Source organism: Danio rerio, chromosome 11 (genome assembly GCF_049306965.1).
Source record: "Danio rerio strain Tuebingen ecotype United States chromosome 11, GRCz12tu, whole genome shotgun sequence".
Classification (NCBI taxonomy): Eukaryota; Metazoa; Chordata; class Actinopteri; order Cypriniformes; family Danionidae; genus Danio; species Danio rerio.
The window spans coordinates 27,926,800-27,948,688 of NC_133186.1; the positions used below are offsets into that span (position 1 = coordinate 27,926,800).

General features: G+C 34.0%; 1 protein-coding gene across 12 annotated transcripts in view; it reads right to left on the reverse strand.

The window, feature by feature from the left end:
• Positions 1-1,676: 1,676 nt before the first annotated feature.
• Positions 1,677-21,889, reverse strand: part of kaznb (kazrin, periplakin interacting protein b) — a 325,903-nt gene continuing 305,690 nt past the window's right edge. For 6 of the 12 annotated variants that reach the window (XM_017358249.3, XM_073916124.1, XM_021479663.3 and 3 more), the window contains 7 exons: positions 18,014-18,213; positions 15,408-15,526; positions 13,035-13,266; positions 11,653-11,754; positions 10,717-10,883; positions 8,217-8,325; positions 1,677-5,033 (listed from right to left, as the gene is read on the reverse strand). In XM_017358249.3, the coding sequence (XP_017213738.1) occupies positions 4,875-5,033; positions 8,217-8,325; positions 10,717-10,883; positions 11,653-11,754; positions 13,035-13,266; positions 15,408-15,526; positions 18,014-18,213 (1,088 nt within the window). In that variant the 3' untranslated portion in view covers positions 1,677-4,874. The remainder of the gene's footprint in view (positions 5,034-8,216; positions 8,326-10,716; positions 10,884-11,652; positions 11,755-13,034; positions 13,267-15,407; positions 15,527-18,013; positions 18,214-21,889) is intronic. The other 6 variants (XR_012386896.1, XR_012386900.1, XR_012386898.1 and 3 more) reach the window with 3 other exon arrangements.

The window sequence follows — 21,889 nt, forward strand, 5'->3', positions numbered from 1 at the left end:
AGTATGTGGGTAAAATTTAAAATAGCCACCCTGAAAATAGTTCAAACTTTTAGTGACACGTTCTTGTATTAAGCTTTTGTTTTCTAGTGAGAATATCATGTTAATAATCTAAACAGGGGTGCACTTTTTCATTTAAAGAACCAAAAACCAAATATCAATATGAGTCGTGGGATAAATATACCAAACCAGGCCCGGTGCTACGGGGGGCATTGCCTAATTTATTTCACAATATTTAAAAATAAATAAAAAAACTAATGCAGTATAACATTTAATATCATAAATTATTGCAATAAAAACATAACAGTGGTTCAATGCTGAATCTGCCTTTGCCTTGATTTTGCTCACTAAAGTCTCTGCATTGTCCTTTATCCATCAGGTATGTACATTTAAGCTAAATCTGATTCATTTACAATATTTAATTGAAACATTGCACTTCAATTAGCTTTTAAACAAACAAACAAACAAAGATTACATTAATTTTGAAAAGACAATCTCTAAACAGTCCACATCATCCTCCCTCTTTTCAGACAGGATGTCGGGCCAAATATAAGGTTACCGTGGGCATCTCTGATCTAAAGGTTTTTTATGGATTCATCAATGCCAGTGAAGAACCTATTTTTTTTTTTTTACAAAACAGCACACATAATAAAAATTTATCATTGTTGTAAAAGTCTATTTTTTAATGTACCTATTTGTTTTTTTTAAGAGAAAATAACTCAAACTTTACCAAATGGATATTTACATAAAGCTACACAACTCGCTAAGTTTAGTAGTGTATTTTAGAACAATATCTTTTAATCTCCCCATTCCATTTGTTCCTATTTACAATATATTTTCGTTTTAGCCAACTACGTTGTAAACGTCCTTTAGAAATATTGCAGATCTAATGCTTTTAACTGACAGAAAAAACATTTCACAAGTTTCTTTGACAAAAAATTGGTGACAGTATTTTAGAAACTGCTGATCTACTGGGATTTTCACGCACAACCCTCATTAGGATTTACAGAGAATGGTCTGAAAAAGAGAAAATATCCAGTGAGCCGCAGTTCTGTGGGTGCAAATGCCTTGTTGATGCCAGAGGTCAGAGGAGAATGGCCAGACTGGTTCCAGCTGATAGAAAGGCAACAGTAACTCAAATAACCACTCAGCACACTTTGGGTCCATTAGCACCAATTAAGCATTGTGTCAATGCCACAGTTCACTGTACTCAAATGGCCTCCACAGTCACCCGAACTCAGTCCAATAGAGCACATTTAGGATGTGGTGGAATAGGAGACTCGCACGGATGTGCAGCTAAAAAATAGCTTGATGCTATCATGTCAATTTATATTATTTTTAATGATCAAACTCTTTCTGACAAATAAGTAAAACCTAGTGATTTGAAGAAACATATTGTAAAGTTTTAAAATGACAATTAATGGGAGATTTGAGGGTGCACTGTGATCATTTTAGTTATTTAAAATTTGTTAATCTGGTTAATGATTGTTGTTGTAAATATACTAGGCAAGATTTAATGCTATATAAATGAATGACAAAATGAAAAATAATCTATATTTTCACTCAGAAAATAAGAGGACATTGAAAAAACAACAACTATATTTCACTTTTATTGTTTTGATGTTTAAATCATTTTTAAATTCATCACCTTAAAAAAAACACAGTAACACTCAAACATACGCATGTAGAGTTTTATTTTTTTATACATATTACTGTGTCAATGACACATGGTATATTTCTATATACATATGTTTCTCAAATGTACGTTCACTAATGCCACAAAGTACAGTGATATCAAAATGATGTGTGATAGCAAAACCCATCTTAAAATGCGCCATGACGACTTTAATAATCTGAAGCTGTTGGTCTTTTATCGCTGGTATTTTGTGCCACAAACGTCACAATGTCTATCAATAGACATCCTGAGTCAAAGCAACAGGAAATCTGTGATTCAGAGCTGGCATTTGCAACAAATTCTTGAAGAAGATCTACTTTAGAAATAATGACTGGCTGAATTTGTGAAATGCAGTCATTAATCATGTTGTCTAACCTTGACAGATGCTGCTTGCATCAAAGCTCAATGCTGTTTCACACTGAGCCGCAGAACTTGTTTTGCTGTCTTTGCTCTGAGGATGACTTGTAAAAACACAGCTGTAAAATGAGCAGCGCACGTGTTGGATTGGACTGGTGATTTGTTTTTTCTTTTACTGCATTTTACCCTTCTATACATTCATCTGAAGGCCCTGCTCATGACTTTCTCACTCTTTAAAGACATAGTTCACCCAAAAATGAAAATTTGCTCATTATTAGCTTCCCTCAACTGGTTCCAAAAGTTTATGAGTTTCTTTTTTCCTGTAGATATGTTTTAAAAAGCTGAAAACCTGTAACCATTGATTTCCATAGTATTTTCCTATTATGGAAGTCAAAAGTTACAGGTTTCCAGCTTTTTTTTTAAAAAATCTTATTTTGTGTTCAACTGAAAAACTAATTCAAACAGGTTTTTGACTAGTGAACAATGAGTGGCAGAATTAAACATTTCGGGGTGAACTGCCTCTTTAAATACACAATTAAAGTCTTTCCAATCAGATCTCTCTTGCTTTTTCATTTCTACTATGAATGGTAGTCACTATACAATGCGTTTGTATATATACTTCATTGAACAAATTGAATTGCATGCATGAAAAGACAAAGACATTGCAACTCACAGCAAGGGAATCAAAGAGAAAAAAACAACAACTTTTTTTGTCTTTCATTCCCCTAATTTTTTTAGAATGTGGAAAACTCATTTCAATTAAACTGGAGTGATTTGTATGAAACTAATCTATTACCCAAACTACACTGCTACTAAAGTGGCTGTTGCTTTTCAATGTATAAGCAAATGGGAGTCTGAATACACAGACATCTAGACATCCGATGTCTACACATTCTTAAAACAAAGAAAAGGTTGCTGATGCATTCAAAACATTTTCACAATGTATTCACAGCATTATTCCTCTTTCCAGCATTTCCCAGAGTTTTAACCCTCATAATGCATTCGGCTTCGTCTTCTGAACTCTAAAAACCTCTATTGTTTTTAGTATTGGAACAAAACTTCACTGTAAAACTAAGCTAAGTTATTCGTTATTAAGCAACATGGTGGCTCAGTGGTTAGCACTGTCACCACACAGCAAAACGGTCGCTGGTTTGAGTTCCGGCTGGGTCAGTTGGCATTTCTGTGTGAAGTTTGTATGTTCTCCCCATGTTGGCATGGGTTTCCTCTGGGTGCTTCGGTTTCCCTCACAAACCAAAAACATGCGCTATAGGTGAATTGAATAAACTAAATTGGCTGGATGAATTAAGGGACCCTGGATGAATAAAGGGATTAAGCCGAAAGATGATGAAAGAAAATATTAGTTTTTTTTTTTACCAATTTAAGTGGATTAAACATAAAACAATTAAAGGTGCAGTAGGTGATCTGCCTATATGCTAACCGGTTAGCATAATATCTATGAAACACAGTCCCTCACCTGCCGTCCAAAGTCACGACTCCTAATATCATGAAAGCAAGCACCTAAAACATGACAGAGACCCACTAGACTAGATCATGTCATTTACCAGTTAGAAAACTTTTATAGTACTTTATAATACTACAATTCCAAATAAAAAACTGTATTATATCTAGCCCGTTTTCAGTTGTGTAGCAAGCATAAAACATAATGTGCAACATTTAATAAAGCAACCTCTGTATGCTTAGTGCTTGGCCGGCAGCGTGCAGGAATTACACTTATTACTGAGCCATACTTACATGCTAGGCTTATATTAGACCGAATATTCAAAGTAGCATGGTAAACATTATAGGGAGCGCATAACAGGTTGTCATTGTTCAAAAATGATCCATATATGTGAATATAAAACCATCTTCACCTTAGTAAAGCAGGCTAGGCAGAATAGCGCTATTTACCGATGCTTTGTTGTTAAACTAAATAAAAATAACTTATGAAACTGAAAATAGTCACATCAATCTTCCACCAGGAGATCAAGTGCACAAATTGCGGATCTGCGTGAACGGTTGCAGATGTTCAGATCTACATTTGCTGACAGACAGTTTGCGCTACTTATCAGAATTATGGGAGATGTCAGCCCGACACTATTTAACTGGACTATTTAACTTTTTTTTTTGTCTTATGGCTTACCCAGAATATAAAAATACATATAAACACAATTAGATCATTTATTTTAACCATTACTATCGGAATGTGAAGAGGCTTTCAACCAGCACCTTTCAATCACCTACTACACCCTAAAGTTGTCCCCCCAAAAATGCGAAAAAATGTTTAAGAGTTTGCAGATGCATTCATATTTTTTAAGCATTATGTTTTGGGGTATTTCGGTTTGTATGTAATTTCAATTTTAAAAAATGTATAAATTTTGTCAGATAACAAAAAGGTGTAAATACAGTAATACTACTAATAATAACGTCTTTATTACATCCACTCAATAATGATATTTCTTTAACAGATATACAAAGGTCAAAAATATAAAATTATGACTATAATAAAACGACTCTTCAGTTTCAAACTGACTGAATGCATTATGAGGGTTACACAAGCACAGTGTTTGTGATGGCCTTAATGGAGGGAATGAACGTCTGAACATGTGGTACTGATTTCAGCTGCATACCTACAGTTCTGACTGGAATTTACAGGAATAAGGTTATCTAAGTATTATATTAGTAACAAAATATTAGCTTTTTTAACGCAGCATGTCTACAAAATTTTTTATTAAGTGCTTAATTATGGTTGGTTGCCAATATAAAATTCACTAAAGTGCAAACGGTCAATTTTTAAATCTCTTTTACAAATAATTGAGCTCATTTGGTCCGTTTAGAGGCTGATTACTCAGACATTAGTGATCTCTATGCTGGAGTAGCCATGCATGGGGCTGCCCTTGGTCCTTTGCAGGATCTTGATGCGCTCTTCTCTGGGTGGAGATCCACAACCGCCCTGAAACGACAACTCTCTGCTAACAGCCACCAGAGGATTGAATCTCAAAGGGCTCTGAGGAACGACAGAAAAAAAAGGTTATTTACAACAATGTGTAGGTACTAGTGTTGAGCAATTTTTTTATGATACCAGTGACAAATCGATACTTTAAATACAGTATCAGTGTCTAAACAGTGCCTTATACTTTAAAGTCAGAGTGAATTGAAAGTTGCTGTGACTTTTATGTCAGTATGTTGACGTACTTCCAACTGAAATTGCATTGCATGTCCTGTATGGTTTTAAATTGTCACAATGTATTTCACTATAAATGTTGCTTTTTGACAGAATAGTTACAAACCTAATAACGTACCTTCTAAATCATAGTATATTATGCCCTGATTTTCTGTGTCTGCACTTCTTCACTTATACTTGATTAAAGTACAGTCGCTGATACCCATTATTCACATAAACCTAATACAATAGCTGGGTTTCCATATTGTTGAAATGAAGAAAAAAAAAAATAATTCATTGAATTTACTACATTTTTAAGGGGTTGCAAACAATTTATATGGGCTGAATTTGAACAAACAAATTCAATGTTCAACTTAATTAGTTTGTTTAAATCCAGCTCATGTTTTCAACCACTTACCTCAAAAAATTTTGTAAATCCAATGAATCATTTTTTTCATTGTGTGTTAATGCACATTTTGAAGTACCACATAAGAAATGAGTGTTGGAAATGTCAAATTTGGAAAAAAAAAATTCTTAATTTGCAAAAAAAGTTTTTGAGGTAGTTTTGGACTTTTTTGAAAAAGGGTTAATGTGACTAAAGGGAGATGAAAACTCATTTGCCAAAAAAACTCTGACTTAGCAAATATCACACCCATTATGCTTGCCTTGTTTACTGTTGGTAACTATAATAGAGTCAGGAGCTCAAATAACTTGATGCAAACACACTTAATTTGCTTACTTAATTTTTTTTTACTTTTGAAAAGGTTCAATTGATGCTAGGATGGAAACCCACCTAGTAACTCTTGGTTCATCAGCTTGCAGTAAAAACAAGTCACACCCACTGTTTTCTCATTTAATATTCTGTTTCTCTAGGAACTGCGTCACAATAAGAAATAAAAAACGGTCGCAGCTTCCAGTTCATGTGGACTTTAACAGCCCTAATAAATTCTGGCATCATGTTAAAAAAAATGAGTAGCGCAGAAACGATTCAAAGCTCTTGTGTGAGCTGCTTATACATCATCTACAGTTAACAATCAGGCTGTGTGTGTACAGTATGATATATTTTTTGTATTATTTTACTTACAGACCATTTTTTTAAAACATACACTTTAAAAACAGCTTATTAACATTTTATTAACAGCTTACTTTTTTAAAGTTTTCTGCTTATTTATGGTTAGGAATTTCATTATGGGACACTGATCTCTGCTCTGTGAACTTTTGATGTTGAACGTTCAACTCTGCAGTTTAACAGAGTGACTTTTATTGACATTTTAGTAGTTTGAAACAATGAATTATACACACTCAGAAATAAAGGTACAGAATCTGTCACCCTTTAATAGTTTGAAGTGATATATTGCCTGGATTGGTATTGTAATTTATGGTAAAATATGGCAATAAACTATCAGTATTTTTTCTGTATATGCAGTATAAAATCTGTCACTGGGGTGGTATCTTTTCAATAGATACATTTTTGCACAGCACAGGTAGACATTATAACTTTTAGAATACACTTTTGTATGCAAAAATACTGTTATGTTAGTATTAATATGTACCTTTAAAGACCTATTAGGAACAAAAATGTACCTTTTGAAAGAGAACCACCCCGGTGACAGATTTTATATTACATATACAGAAAAAATAATGACAGTTTATTGCTTTTTATCGTAATTTACAGTACCAACCCAAACAATATATTACTTGAAACTATAAAAAAAGGTCTAAAAGAGTCACCTTTTTAAACTTTCAAACATCAAAAGTTTTAGGAGTAAAAGTCCCATAATTTAATTTAATTTCATAAACAATTGTTAAAATACATAAAGAAGCAAGTTTCCAATCATCTACTTCTCTTGTTTCTGCATTAAAGGTTCAGGACACCCCGGAGAACTTTTTTTTTTATATTAACAGATGTGTGTGTGTTGAGCATCAGTTAAGACAATGTTTGCACCTGTCAGCTTTAATTGTGGGGAAAACTGGATAATTTTGAGCTTTTGTCAGCTAATTTCAGCTTCCGGGTTTAAAATGATTTTTGGGGCGGGATCAAAATCGGCGACGTAGCGCAGAACTGCAAGTGCAATGATGACGCGTCGGTTTCTCATTATTATTCATAGCGGAGTTTTCTTATCCTATGAGAAGAGCCGGCTGCTTAATTATTCATGAGACCTGCTAGACCTGCCAGTGTCAAGCCCGAGCTGAGAGACACGGAAACCACGGCACAGTATTTAGCCGTTCATGAAGGCTCATATGCGTTTGTTTCCATCATCCACGGGGTTTGTTGCATGTTTTCCCCCGCGATCTTGTCAGGGCCGATCATACAGCAAAGCTGTGTGCGTGCTGCTAGCATTTTTGTCGGGAGAGCAGCACGAGAATTAGAGAATGGCGGACGCTGTGTTTTATCAGGAGTTCGTTCACATTCAGACACATCGCCGTGCTGCTGTGTTTGCCTAAATCCTCCAGATTACCAGCAGGGTTAATGGTTAAAATAGACGGGTCAGGAGACCTGCTGCGCTGAGTCTGCTGGATACGGGAATTGAGGGAGAAGTCCTCATTTATAGTGTTTACATGAACACACATCTTTATAATGATATAAATTGTGGTTGTCTGTATATGAAATTACGAATAACAAATGTAGCAGGGCATTAAATCACTGTTCATTTCTTTGCATTTTAACTTTGTAAACTATAAACTCATGCATCTCCTCTTTGTGTCTCATTTTGTGAGCTAAATGACAACAGCCTGCTGGCCACGCCCACTCCTGCCCGATGCTCGCGGAGCTCCACGCCCATTAATCATGCATCTTTTGAAAAAATTCTGAAGTAGACTTTAACCGAAAGAGGGGGGTGTCATGGCCCTTTAAATACAACAGCTCTGGTATTGTAGAGGCACTGAAGTGAGACACCGATATCTGCATTCTGATTCAGTCTGTTGCTTACCAGTCAAATTGGCAGCATGTTTCATTACCCAACCCTAGTAGGCGCACAGAAAGTTCACAATTTTTCTATATTGTGTCAATAACAGGACAGCTCATACCTTGCCAACATTTTTCCTGGGAGAAAATCCCTCCTCGGTTTTACGGCAGTTTGACGAAGGAGAATGTGTTGGAGTGCCCTCTTTTCTGTAATCCTGAGCCTGATTAGTTCTGGAAGACAGAAACAGCACTTACTCACACTCTTACAAGAGTCCTTTTATGTTTCTTACACTTGCTACATCCAACTTTACTGTTAGAAAACATCTAATGACAGCAATGTGGATATGTTTGCACAAGCTCTGTGAAAAATTCAGCAGCATTATGTTGACAGATGAGGTCATTAAATTACACTCTTATGAAAGTTTGATTAGTATATTTAAGATTAAAGACTATACAGATTAGGTGTGTCTACATGAGACTGTTGTTTGAACTAATACCTTTCTTTGTATGATGTATTGACACTACAATACACTACAACCTGACAAAAGTCTTGTCTCTGCAATGACTCAAATCACTTCCGGTAGCAAAGAATGCTGGCCCAGATTTGGCATAAAGCTGGCACAGCAAGCATTCCACTGGCACTGGCATACAGCATGTGGGCCAAACAGGGCCCGGGATTGTCAGAGGTGGCACCGTCTTTGAAGGGTCACGAAACACCAAAACACATTTTATGAGCTGTTGACAGTCATATATGTGTCCCATACTGCTTAAAACACTAATAGGACACATATATTTCACTAAAAAGTGAAAATAGTTTTTTGCATTGTTTCGAGCAAATTCGTGCTTCCAGTTTGAAATTAATTTTTGAAGCTGCGTCACGGCCATGAGATCTTAGCGTGTATTCCAGCGTGTAAACTGGACGTCTGTACCTGGGAGTACTGTGCTACGTCTCTGAGTGTGTTGCATTCATTCATGTGTGTGACTTGATTTAAACCAATTAGCGCGCTCTGTATGCGCTGCAACTTCATTAATATGCATGATAGCTTTAAAGACTGTACCTGAAACAGTGTTCAGATAGCAGAGAGGCGCCACGTGGTGTTGCCATAAGAAGTGGGAAAAGATTAAGAATTGTTTGGAGATATGGGTCGTCAGTGTTTCTTTTATAATTTGCTGCAGTGAAGGTTTCGTTTTCATTTTCTCTCTATAAGAGCGCTGCTGGACTCACGTGTGGATCAGTGCACGTGACACACGGCAGAAATACGTTTGTACAGAACATTTTTTACTCGAGAGCTTTTCGCATCTGGAAATTGTGAAATCTGGATTTGCTGCTCATCTCCTTTAAAAAAAGACGCAGCTCCAGAATGTGATGATTGTCCTGTCTCTACAGATTTGGTAAGTGTGTGCGATCAGCGCTCTTTCTTTGTTCATTCAGATGGCAAAGTTATAGTTTGTATCGTCAGCAGTACTCTTTCAGTGTGTAAAGACAGACCTTAGTCAAAATGATTTCTAAGTTACTTAGTTTACAGTAATATCACTACAATATTATGGACTGATAGATCCGCTGTAAATGCTGCTCCCTGAGTGTAAACGTGAACACTGCAAGCAAACTATTACTGACAGTCGTGATTAATTTTCGCCGCATTTTGTGACAGGATTGTCTACACACACATGGCTTTCTGACCTACCAAGTTCATCTGAGTAACAGAGAAATGCAGAGGTTTTTTCTCTTATACGACGTGCGGTATCAAACATTCCACCGTCATTAAACATAGTCAGTGTCTTTCTCTTGTGCATGTGTTTTTTTTTCTTCTGTGAAAATCGGCACGTGCCTAAATTGAAACTCCCATTTTTATTCAAATCCTTCCCCTTTTCCCTCCCCCGACACTCACACCCAAACAAAGAGAGACACACCCACTTTCCTGACTTTTTCCTAACTAGAGGTGTGAAAAATCGGAAAAATCTACCTTCTGCCACTTTTCCGAATAATCAACTAGAAGTCAAGTTATTATTTGTTGCTCTTACAACTAGGATCAACGATAACACTTTTCTCAGGTAGTGTCCAGAACGCTTTCTCAGCATTATCATTAAAAAAAATTGGTTTCAGAGAAGAGAAAGGTGCAGTTTTATTTGTTTTGCTACAAATAGTTTATACACTGTTTGAAAATAAATATATTTTTATCTATTTCTCTGTGAATATATATAATATGTTTTGGTACATTTGAACAAAACAGATTTAACAAACCAGATATATTAATTGAAATAATACTTTAGTCACCAAAATCATTAGAAATAGAACGAGAATACATTTCAATTAATGCAAAATATTGCAAAATTTCAACCCAATTTAAAAAAAAAAAGTTTAATATTTTTTTCTAACATACACTAATTTTTGGACTGTTATTGTACATTATTATGTTAGATTAGCTCCATGTTTGGCTTTAATACTTAGTAGTCTAATGTATATGCACATATAATATTGTAAAGCATCCTTTTAAAAAAATGTAAAGGAGAGATTTGTGAGGGGTGTACTCACATACACTGAGCACTGTAAGTAGATACAATAACATTTCTATAACCACTTTAATTATTGAATTCCTACAAAAGAAATGCAGCTGCACAGACCTTGCTGGATTGAGAAGCACTTTCATTTCCTCGTACAGATGACGGTGGATCATGTGTTTGTTGTTGGGGATGTCGAGAGCTTTAGCCATGCTGTCTGCACTGAAGGTGGGATCCAGAACCATCACAGCACCATGGATGCCACTGTTCTGAAGGTTATCAGCATACTCCTAAAAAGACACAACAGCTATTATATATCACAGTACATGTCTTACTTTCTAAGCAGTAAATATTGATACTTTTTCTCAGTTCTTTGAGCCATTTGGGCATAGTGAAATGGGGATTATGTCTTCAACTTCTTTTTGGGTCAATTATTTCCAATAGCTACTGTACATATTAATGGTGAGTAAAGCTATTTTGGTAACACTTTACAATAAGGTTTTATTAGTTACTTGATGTATTTACTAACCTGATCCTACAAGGAACAATACATTTATTAGAATATTTATTTACATTGGTTCATGTTAGTTAATGAAAATAAAATTGTTCATCGTTAGTTCATATTAACTCATGGTGCATTAGCTAATGCTAACAAGCACAAGTTTGGATTCTAATAATGCAGAATTATGATTAATAAATGCTGTACAATTATTGCTCATTATTAGTTAATGTTAGTAAATACATTAACTAAGGAAACTGTATAGTAAAATGTGACGCCTATTTTTATAGTTCAAGAACAATAACATTTTACATTATTGTTTACTAGTCAAATAACAGATACATTTGTAGGCCTTCATCTGATGTGCGCATCACACTACATTTATTAAATATAATACAAAACATTATAAATGGTAATGAATTTTCACAGTATTACTGTTTTTCCAATAAATGCTACCTTGTTGAGACTTCATTGAAAAATATATTTAAAGATTTTATTGATTTTGAATATTTGAACAGTAGAGGACATTGTATGAGCTTTGCATTTAATTCTTTTCCCACCTTAAGATCAATATCCCTGATCCATTTAATGACGCGATGGCTGGTCCAGACCACCGGATCCAGATCTCGATTCTCGCATTGAGTGCGACGTGCCTGTATAGACTGCAGAAATATAACAATACCACAAACCAGTCAGATTATTTTACAATTTCACCAACAATATTTACTCTAACATTTCACCGTTTCAAAGTGATTGCAACAGTATACACTTGAGGTCAGAATTATTAGCCGCCCTGTTTATTTTTTCCCCTAATTTCTGTTTAGTTGAGAAAATATTTTTTTCTGCACATTTGTAAACATAATAATTTTAATAACTCATTTCTAATAACTGACTTATTTTATCTTTGCCATAATGACAGTACATAATATTTGACTTGATATTGTTCAAGACACTTCTATTCAGCTTAAAGTGGCATTTAAAGGCTTAACTAGGTTAATTAGGTTAAATATGGCAATTTGTTGTGTAATGATGGTCTGTTCTGTGTAGACTATTAAAAAATAAAGCTTAAAGGGGCTAATAATATTGACCTTAAAATGATCTTCAAAAAAATTCAAAGCTGCTTTTATTCTAGCCTAAATAAAACAAATAAGACTTTTTCCAGAAGAAATAATATTATCAGACATACTGATATTAAATATACAAAGATATACAAATATTAAAAAAAGAAAAACAAAAAATTAAGAGAGGTGCTAATAATTCTGACTTAAACTGTACATATACAGTATGGAACGCCCCGTTATTGTGTTCACATCAAATTAAAATGACAAAAGAAATCATATTAAATGCAAAAATGTTTTTAAAAAAGGTTTTTACTATCAAATCCCATGACAACCTTAAAACATTTAGCAATTATGGGTGTACCTCACACAGGTGAGTGGCTTTGACAAACCACCCATAAAAAACACACTCTTTCATCTCTCTGAGACTTTAACTCTTGCACCAGACAAGTACTTACCATCACTCCATATCTATATAAACAAATGCTGTGCATTTGTTGATGTACACAAGTTGAGGTATACACAAGTTGAGTAGTGAGTGGGCTTGACAAACCAAAACATCTTCTCTCAAAAAACATTAAAAAAACAACAAAAAGAAACCCTCCCCCTCCTGACTCTAGCACCTAATTCTCTAAGCACTGGAAGTTGCTTTAATTAGCACTTTTTGTGTTTATTGCCTGTTAAATTGCTAATTGTCTCCTCAAATGTATGTCACTTTTGGACAAAGGCATCTTCTAAATGACTAAATGTAAATGTAATACTGTCTGTAAAAAAATGGGTGAAATAATGTTCAGTCATAATTTATGGTTACAGATATTTATGTAAAAATGAATTATATATATCTCCATCCTAATACTTGAACAGCTGTATAAACGAATTCTTGCCTCTTTGTCGAAATTGAGCATTTGCAGAAGCTGGATGGCTGACAGGATGCTGGTGACATGGAACTTGTTGGTGATGTTGAAGACGGTCTCCAGGTCTCTGCGTGTGATGGAGTTCAAAACTCTGCCATCCACCAGCTGGTTGTGAAAGACCTGTGAATACTGCGGCAGCCCGACGTCACTCAGCCAGCTCTTAGACACCCAGTGATGGTCCATATCTGCAGCTTTAGACAGGCTGTGGGACAACACAGAAACACTATAGCAATGCTTAAAGGGGCTGGATAATAAGACTAAAAAGTGATCTCTATCACTATTTGCATATTAGTGGAGATCAATAATTTGCCTGATACGTGTCTAATTTATATTTCTTCCAAGTTTTAAAGGAATATTTTTACTCCTGAGTAAAATTTGTAGAAAACAGTCAGTTACTTTTTTATTTAAACTACTCCTTTTATTGCCAAATCGTGTGAGACATTGAGAAAAATATCGTTTTCCCTATTTAATGTATTCACATAATAATACATTTTTATAAAACGTGATAAAACTCACAATCTTTTGACAGCCTTATGCCTTAAAATATCATAACAGAGAAATACATCTTTAACAGCATGCATGTTCTAACGGGTGATATAAAAAAAAGAAACAGGTTTTTGCAACTTTAAAGACAGATGTACATTTATCTGCAGTAAAGCAATAATGTAAAGATTACTTTGTTTAAATGTTAAATATATTAAAGACAAAAGATTTGATAATTAATTTTAGGAAGGCTGCTCACATACAGGTATTAATTCAGACGGTTAAAAGTGCAATCATACAAATACCTTGGCACAATCATTCACTCTAAACTCTTCTTTCATGAGAATCGTAAAGCAGTGTGTAAAAAGAGGCATCAGCGACTATTTTGTTTGAGAAGTTGAATCATTTTCATTTTGATAAACACATGATGATTTTATTTGACCATGCTTTTCTTGAATCCATTTTATCTTTCACTTTAGTGTCATGGTTTGGGAATCTTTCTGTTAAGAATAAAACACACTAAATCAAATAGGCTGTGTATACACCAGACAGCTTAAAAGAATTACAAATTCAATTTTAAGTGACACTGCTTATCCCAACTTTCAGCTCCTTCTTTCTGGTCACAAGTTTCTAGTGTCAAGCTGTAGAACTTTACGATGTACAATAGCTTCATACCAGCAGCCATTAGACATTTAAATAAGGCATTGACTAAAGCAGAGGTGTTTCTGTGACTTATTATTTTTATTTTATATACTTATTATTTTTATATTATTTTTATTAAACGTATTATTTTTATACGTTTATTTGACATTTTATAGACTGTTTAAAACATTTATTTGAGGAGGTGGACACTTGAAGTGACTATTGAGTTATTCTTTATAAGTGTTTGGTATGTTTATGTTTTAAGTCTTTATGTCCAGTTGTTGTTGCAACTCTGTGAGTTTTTGTGTGTGTGTGTGTGTGTGATATGGTTATGAAATGAGGACTCTTGACTGTAACCTAACCTAACCTAACCTAACCAAAATTACTTCATCTGAAAAAAAAAAAAAAAAAAAAAAAAACTCAATAGTTAATTTATTTACTTTACTTGTTAAAAGCTGGTTAAAATCTTAAAATAGACAATACAAATTACACTTTTCTTTTATTTATTATTTGAGTCAAACAGAGCCTTATAGATTTAGTAAAAATGTGAAGCATTATATTCAATATATCAAATTCAAAAGATAAAACATTTCAAAGTAATGAAACAATATTTCATGAATATCTTCTATATTATATTGACTTTCATTTCTTACTCGGTTCATTGTTTGTTAGACATGTTACTATATTCAAAATATCCGAATAACAGAAAATAATACACTTGTCTAAATTTATACCATATATTATCGTGCACTAACTTTTAACTCGATCTACAGTTGAACTGGTCCACAGTTAGAAAAATAGAATTATTCTAAAAATATTAGTATAAGTAATAAATATAATAATTTTTTTCTGGACTGTTGAACATATGTACAGTATTTAAGGCAAGTACATTATAGACAAATGTATTTAAATTATCTTAAAATGAAAAGTAATGCCTTACTTATAAAAAAGTCAACAAATTAGAGTTACCAGCTACTTTGCTACTCATTACATTTAACACTTCACTTTACCATGTTAAAAGGTAGATATGTGCTTAATTGTATGAAAAACGCTAGCTGAAATACATTTAATATAAATGTCATGGGCAAACAGGCTGTGTGGTGCAAACCTCATTTAGCTCCACTTAAAGCATAAACATTAAACCCATCACGTGTTATTATTTTATGAAGAGAGAAAGATATTGCAATGATTAGTATTATTATGATTTTAAGGCCTCACCCTCGTCCATTCTCTGCTTCTCTGTAGTCCTCAATGGCGAGTCTGAGCTTCCTGCGGTGCATAGGACTGTTAATGCCCAAACCCAGCTCCAGATCCTCATCGCTCAATCCCAGCAGCACCTGCAACAGGAAACAGCTGCCTGTGACATCATGACTGCAGCTGTGCAGCAAATATTACTAGAGTGATCATTAACCAGATTCATGTCAGCGAGGCTTTAGGGAAGTAAATATTTGTAGGATAAAGTACTGTTTAGGGGCCACAGAACCCAAATCGCTACCTGCATCAAGGAGAGGATTATTAGATGTGCTTATTCACATTTCTTATTTATTTTTGCTTTGAACAAAGCCTCTTATGCTAGCCTTGGATGCATTTATTATATTGGAATAAAGTGTAAAAAATGTTTGTTAGTGCTCCCATTTATTTTATTAGCAATGCTACACTTGTGGTCCAACATAATATTTGTGGGAAAAGGGTTAATATATTTATAATATAGCAGCTAGAACTGATGCTCAAAAGGTTTTTATGATCACTTATTCATTCATTTTCCTTTAACTTAGTCCCTTATTCATCTGGGGTCCCCACAGCAGAATGAACCATCAACTATTCCAGCATATGTTTTACACAGCAGATGCCTTTTCAGCCGCAACCCAGTACTGGTAAACACCCACACTCATTCACTCATACACTATGGCCAATTTTGTTTACCCAATTCACCTATGACGCATGTCTTTGGACTGTGGGGGAAATCGAACCGCCAGGAAACCCAGCCGAACACGGGGAGAACATGCAAACTCCACATGAAAATGCCAAATGGTCCAGTCGGGACTCGAACCAGTGACCTTCTTCCTGTTAGGCGACAGTTCTAACCACTGTGCCACCAGTTTTATTACTCATATGAAGTATATACTGTACATCTCTGAGGACAAAGCGGCTAAAATACAATTATACTGTAGATTGTAAAAAAATATGTCAAAAAGGCATGACTAAAACTGTTTTTGTTACTCTAACTTATTTGAAGTTAATCAGGTTTCAACTAAAATTAAAAGTTCTGCAAAGTTTAACTTCATATTTTTAGACAGTTTGATTGATATAATAGTTTAGATGACTAGACAATTTCATTTGATTCGAGTAAAAAATTGAAGGCAGCAAGAATTTTTACAGTGAAATAATTGTTTCAATTTAAAATAACGTTCATATTTTATTTTACATGTAATGAACTATTATCTTCATTACAAAACTATATTTTCAACAGTTTTAACGTGAAACAGTACTAGAAACATTTCTTCTTATTTTCAATGTTATGTGCAGTTTAAATGGATAGTTCGCTGAAAACTGATCATTTACTCACTCTACTCATTTCAAACTGCTTTAAGTTTATCTTTTTTTTATTTGTTGAACACAAAATATATTTTGAAGAATGTTATCATTGACTTCCATAGTATTTTGTTCCTACACTGAAAAAAAATATTCAAAGATGATTCCTTTTTACTACATTTTTTAAGGTTAAGTGGTTGTAAACAATTTATTTAGGCTGAAGTTAATCAAATAAATTAATTCATTCATTTTCTTGTCGGCTTAGTCCCTTTTTTAATCCGGGGTCGCCACAGCAGAATGAACCGCCAACTTATCCAGCAGGTTTTTAGGCAGCTGATGTCCTTCCAGCCGCAACCCATCTCTGGGAAACATCCACACACACTCATGCACTATGGACAATTTAGCCTACCCAATTCACCGGTACCGCATGTCTTAGGACTATGGGGAAAACCAGAGTACCCGGAGGAAACCCACGCGAATGCAGGGAGAACATGCAAACTCCTCACAGAAACACCAACGGACCCAGCCCGAGGCTCGAACCAGCAACCTTTTTGCTGTGAGGTGACAGCACTACCTACTGCGCCACTGTGTCGCCTCAAACAAATTAAGTTGAACATTACTCAATTTAATTAACTTAAATTCAACACAAATTGTTTGCAACATTTTTTTTCAGTGTTCACTGTAAAAAGCAATTAGTTGACTTTATTTAAGATAGTTTTATATTATAAAAAATTATTTAACGTAACAGTTCCAAGTTACAATGGGTTTACTTATATTGTTTTTAGGTGAAGTTTTTTGGGGAACTATACCTTTAATGTCTGCTCTCTATAAATAAATATTTAAATAAAGGTATGAGAGCTGTCAATAGGGTGGTACCTTTTCAAAAGGTTTGCATTTGTACCTAAAAGGTCCATATTAATATTTCATGGGTACATATTAGTGCCTAAAAAGTACAAAAGTGTACCTTTCAAAAATTGTAGCTACAAATATGTTTTTGAGGTACCAATATGGACCCTTTAAGTATAAATGTGTAGGGTTTGAAAAGGTACCACCCTTGTGACAGCTTGCGTACCTTTATTACTGAGAGCGTATGGAAAAAATTAATAAATTCAGTATTATTGTGAAATACTGCTACAAATTAAAACACAGCTCTACCAGTAATTGATTTATGTGATTGCACAACCAAATTGTTAGCATAAAAAGTATGCATCTTCATTAACATCAGTGTAAAAGGGTCTGAAATACAATACATTAAAAGAGCAGTCATAAATGAAGAGCAGAGCAGCATTTACCTTTCCGCTCTTAACATTGTCAGAGCAGGCGCGCATGTACATTGGCATGGCCATGACCACCTCCAGCCAGGCCTGCACAGTGCCGGCTCTCCACAGAGACATGGGCCTGCTGCGCGTCAGCTCTGCCTGCTGCAGTCGCTCCAGCTGATCCTCGCCGTCCGATAGGCTGGGCTGTGTCTGACTGGAGACGCTGTCTGAGTCTGGATTGGTCAGGAACACCAGGAGGTTTACAGGGGCCGAGAACAAAACAAAACCGGCTTATCCACTTCATTTAACATCTATACACAGACATCCTCTATATACTATAAGAGCAGGTTGACTATATTATAATAACTTTAACTGTTAAAAGCTATTCGTAATTAGTTAAAGTTATGGTAATATAACCTTAGCTTTTCTGATTTTATTTGTAATGCACCTTCTGTAGAGTTGCTTTGAAACAGTAATAATTGTGAAAAGTGCTATACAAATACACTTCAATTGAACTGAACTGAATGATCCATCCTGCACATACAAGCTTTTTTTGAAAAATAAATAAATATATATATATTTAAATATATATAAATATATAAATATATTCTGCTCTTAAGGGAAGGCACTGCAGATGAAAAAAACTATTTTATTTTATACACCTGTTCATTTTGGTGTATTTTTTCAGTCTAATGTAAGAAAACATTCAGAATATACTAAGTGTTTCTTTTGTTGCAACTTATCTTGTTGTGTATGCTATTAAACTATACTTTTATTTTTATTTATATTTTTATTCTCAAACTGAGTTGAGTTTCATGCACTGAGGGATAAAGCTCCGCTTCAGCAGCACTTACAGATTTATTCATATCTGTATTCTGAAGGATTTTACAGTGGGATCATAAACAATATGCCTGATTTAATACAAGTTTTATTGAAGACCTTGAAAATGTATACTTTTTGCTGTATTTTCTTAATCTTGGTGGCAAAAAAGTGTATTTTCCTTTAAAATATTTAATTGAGTCAAAATTTTGAATCAAACTTCATCAAATATTTTTTGCTAGAAGTAAATGAATACATGTTTAATAAAACGGCCTAATTGAACATAATATTTTAGAAAACTGTTAAAAATACTTTGTAATACAACAAAAGCCTGCAATTCCTAATGTGATGAGTCAACTAAAGTTTGCTGAAAACTATTAGTTGATATTTTACCCTATTCAGCTGTAGTGTCTTGCCTCAAAAGAAGCTTCTAAAATGACTTACTCTCTCTTAGTGAAAAGCGATGACCGCATGTGTCGTGTGGTCAACATTGGCAGATATGATCTATTCTGATTTCACCCAGACACCATGCCAAGCAAAACCACTTCCTCGTTCACCACCTCTAACTTTCACTGTACTGAAACCACTCTACTTCCTTCCCCATCCTGTGATCAATTTGCATTGAGTATAATGTGTGTTTTTGTGCTAATTTATATTCTAGCATTGTTTATTGGTTTACAAAAATAAATAAATAAATAAACTAAAAAAAAATCCATGTCATCAGTGTTGTTTGTGTTATATAGTGCATAGACTACAAGGAATATAAATACACTACTGGTATAACGTTTGGGTTCAGGTTTCTTTTTTTTTATTAGTCTGTTTATCAAGGCAGCATTTATTAAATGTAAAAAAGTTCAATTGTTAAATATTTATTAAAACTTTAAATAACTGCTTTCTTATTGTATATAGTTCATTCATTCATTTATTTTCTTTTCGGCTTAGTCCCTTTATTAGTCTGAGGTCGCCACAGCGGAATGAACTGCCAACTTATCCAGTACGTTTTAACGCAGCGGATGCCCTTCCAGCCGCAACCCATTTCTGGGAAACATCCATGCACACTCATTTACACACATACACTATACGGACAATTTAGCTTACCCAATTCACCTGTACAGCATGTCTTTGGACTGTGGGGGAAACCGAAGCACCTGGTGGAAACACATGCGAATGCAGGGAGAAGATGCAAACTCCACACAGAAACGCCAACTGACTAAGCTGAGGCTCGAACCAGTGACTTTCTTGCTGTGAGGCGACAGCACTCACATGTTATTGTTATTGTGCAATAACATTTCACAATTTTACAATTAGTACTGTATTTTTAATGAAATAAATGCAGTTTTGATAAGCAGGAAAAACTTATTATAAAACATTTAAAAATCCTACTGACCCCAAACCTTTGACTGGTAGTGTAGCTAAAACAAAGGATATTTAAAATATATATATTTTTAACACCCATTTTAGTATCAAAAAATATTTTAGCAAAATATTTCCCAAGTAGCTGAAATAAAATATTTGGAAACAAAAATGTTAGCAAAAAGAAAATATTTATATTTATTGCTAAAATAAATAATTAAAACTAAAATAAAAAAAATATATAAAGCAAAACAACATAAACAAAAAACAATAAAAATATGAAGTCTAAAAAAATAAGGAATCCAAAAATGTGTTACTGGTTGACTCTAAAATAAAAATAAAATAATAAATTTTCACCATGAAATATTTACAATTTAATAAAATATGTTTACTTGTTGCAGCTTAATAATAATTTCTTAATTTTACAAGCTTTGTTGTGTGAAATGATTTTTTTTTAAATCCTAAAATTGAAAATAAATTGTGTATATAAACTGTATATGTATATAAAATGTATCAACAGTATAGATATAAAACATATATACAGTAGAAGTCAGAATTATTAGCGCCGTTTTTTCTTCTTCTGTTTTACAGAGAGAGAAAAATGTCAACACATTTCTAAACATAATAGTTTCAATAACTCATTTCTAATAACTGATTTGTTTTATCTTTGCCATGACGACAGTAAATAATATTTTACTAAATATTTCAAGACACTTCTATACTGCTTAAAGTGACATTTAACTACAGTAGGTTAGTTAACGTAAATAGGCAGGGTAGGGTAATCAGGCAAGTTATTGTATTATGATGCTTTGATCTGAAAAAGCTTAAAGGGGCTAATAATTTTCACCTCAAAATAGTTTTAAATAAAGAAGAAAAAATATTATAAGACATACTGTGAAAATGTGCTTGCTCTGTTGAACATCATTTGGGAAATATATATATATATATATATATATATATATATATATATATATATATATATATATATATATATATATATATATATATATATATATATATATATATATCAAATTAATGTCCATATTATAAATTGACCCATAATAGCCATTTAGCTGTCTTTTAGATTTCACATATAAATGTCTGAAAGTTCCTGCATTTACCATAAAATCAGTCGATAGATTTGATTGTGCTACACAATTCTGTAAAACCTGTAGTTTGAGCTCTAGACCAGCAGGTGTCACCCGACAACCGAGCTAAAGCAGCTGCAGTGGCGTCATCTCTAGTCATTTTACATTTTTTTTTTTTTTGGCTAATATTGACTTACAGCTTGTGCTTTACGTTCGGTTCAGTTTCTAATAAAGCCCTCCTAATTCTTAAAGGGTGTCTTGGAGGATTTAAAACAAGACTGAAGTCACCCTGAGGGTTCAGACCCTCTTAAAGCTTCATCAGATTTTAATTAGCTGAAAAAATTACCTCTATAAAACTCATTATCTGATGGGCACCGGGCAGAGGACACCTATTTCCAACCTTCAGAGGAAAAAACACTCGTCTAAAGCCTTGACCTTGTGCGAGACATCCGAAAGATGAATTTTAATGGAGATCGCAATCTGTTTCCATTTCAAGTAATAAGAAGGAAAAACCCAATCCATCCGAGTTTACTGTCGAGCACCCTCCATCATCATCATCCTGGAAATAGAAAGCTCTCATCTCAAGTAGGCCTATATTACCTGCCTTTTCTGAGATTTAAATATATAAATCCTTATAAATGTACAGTTT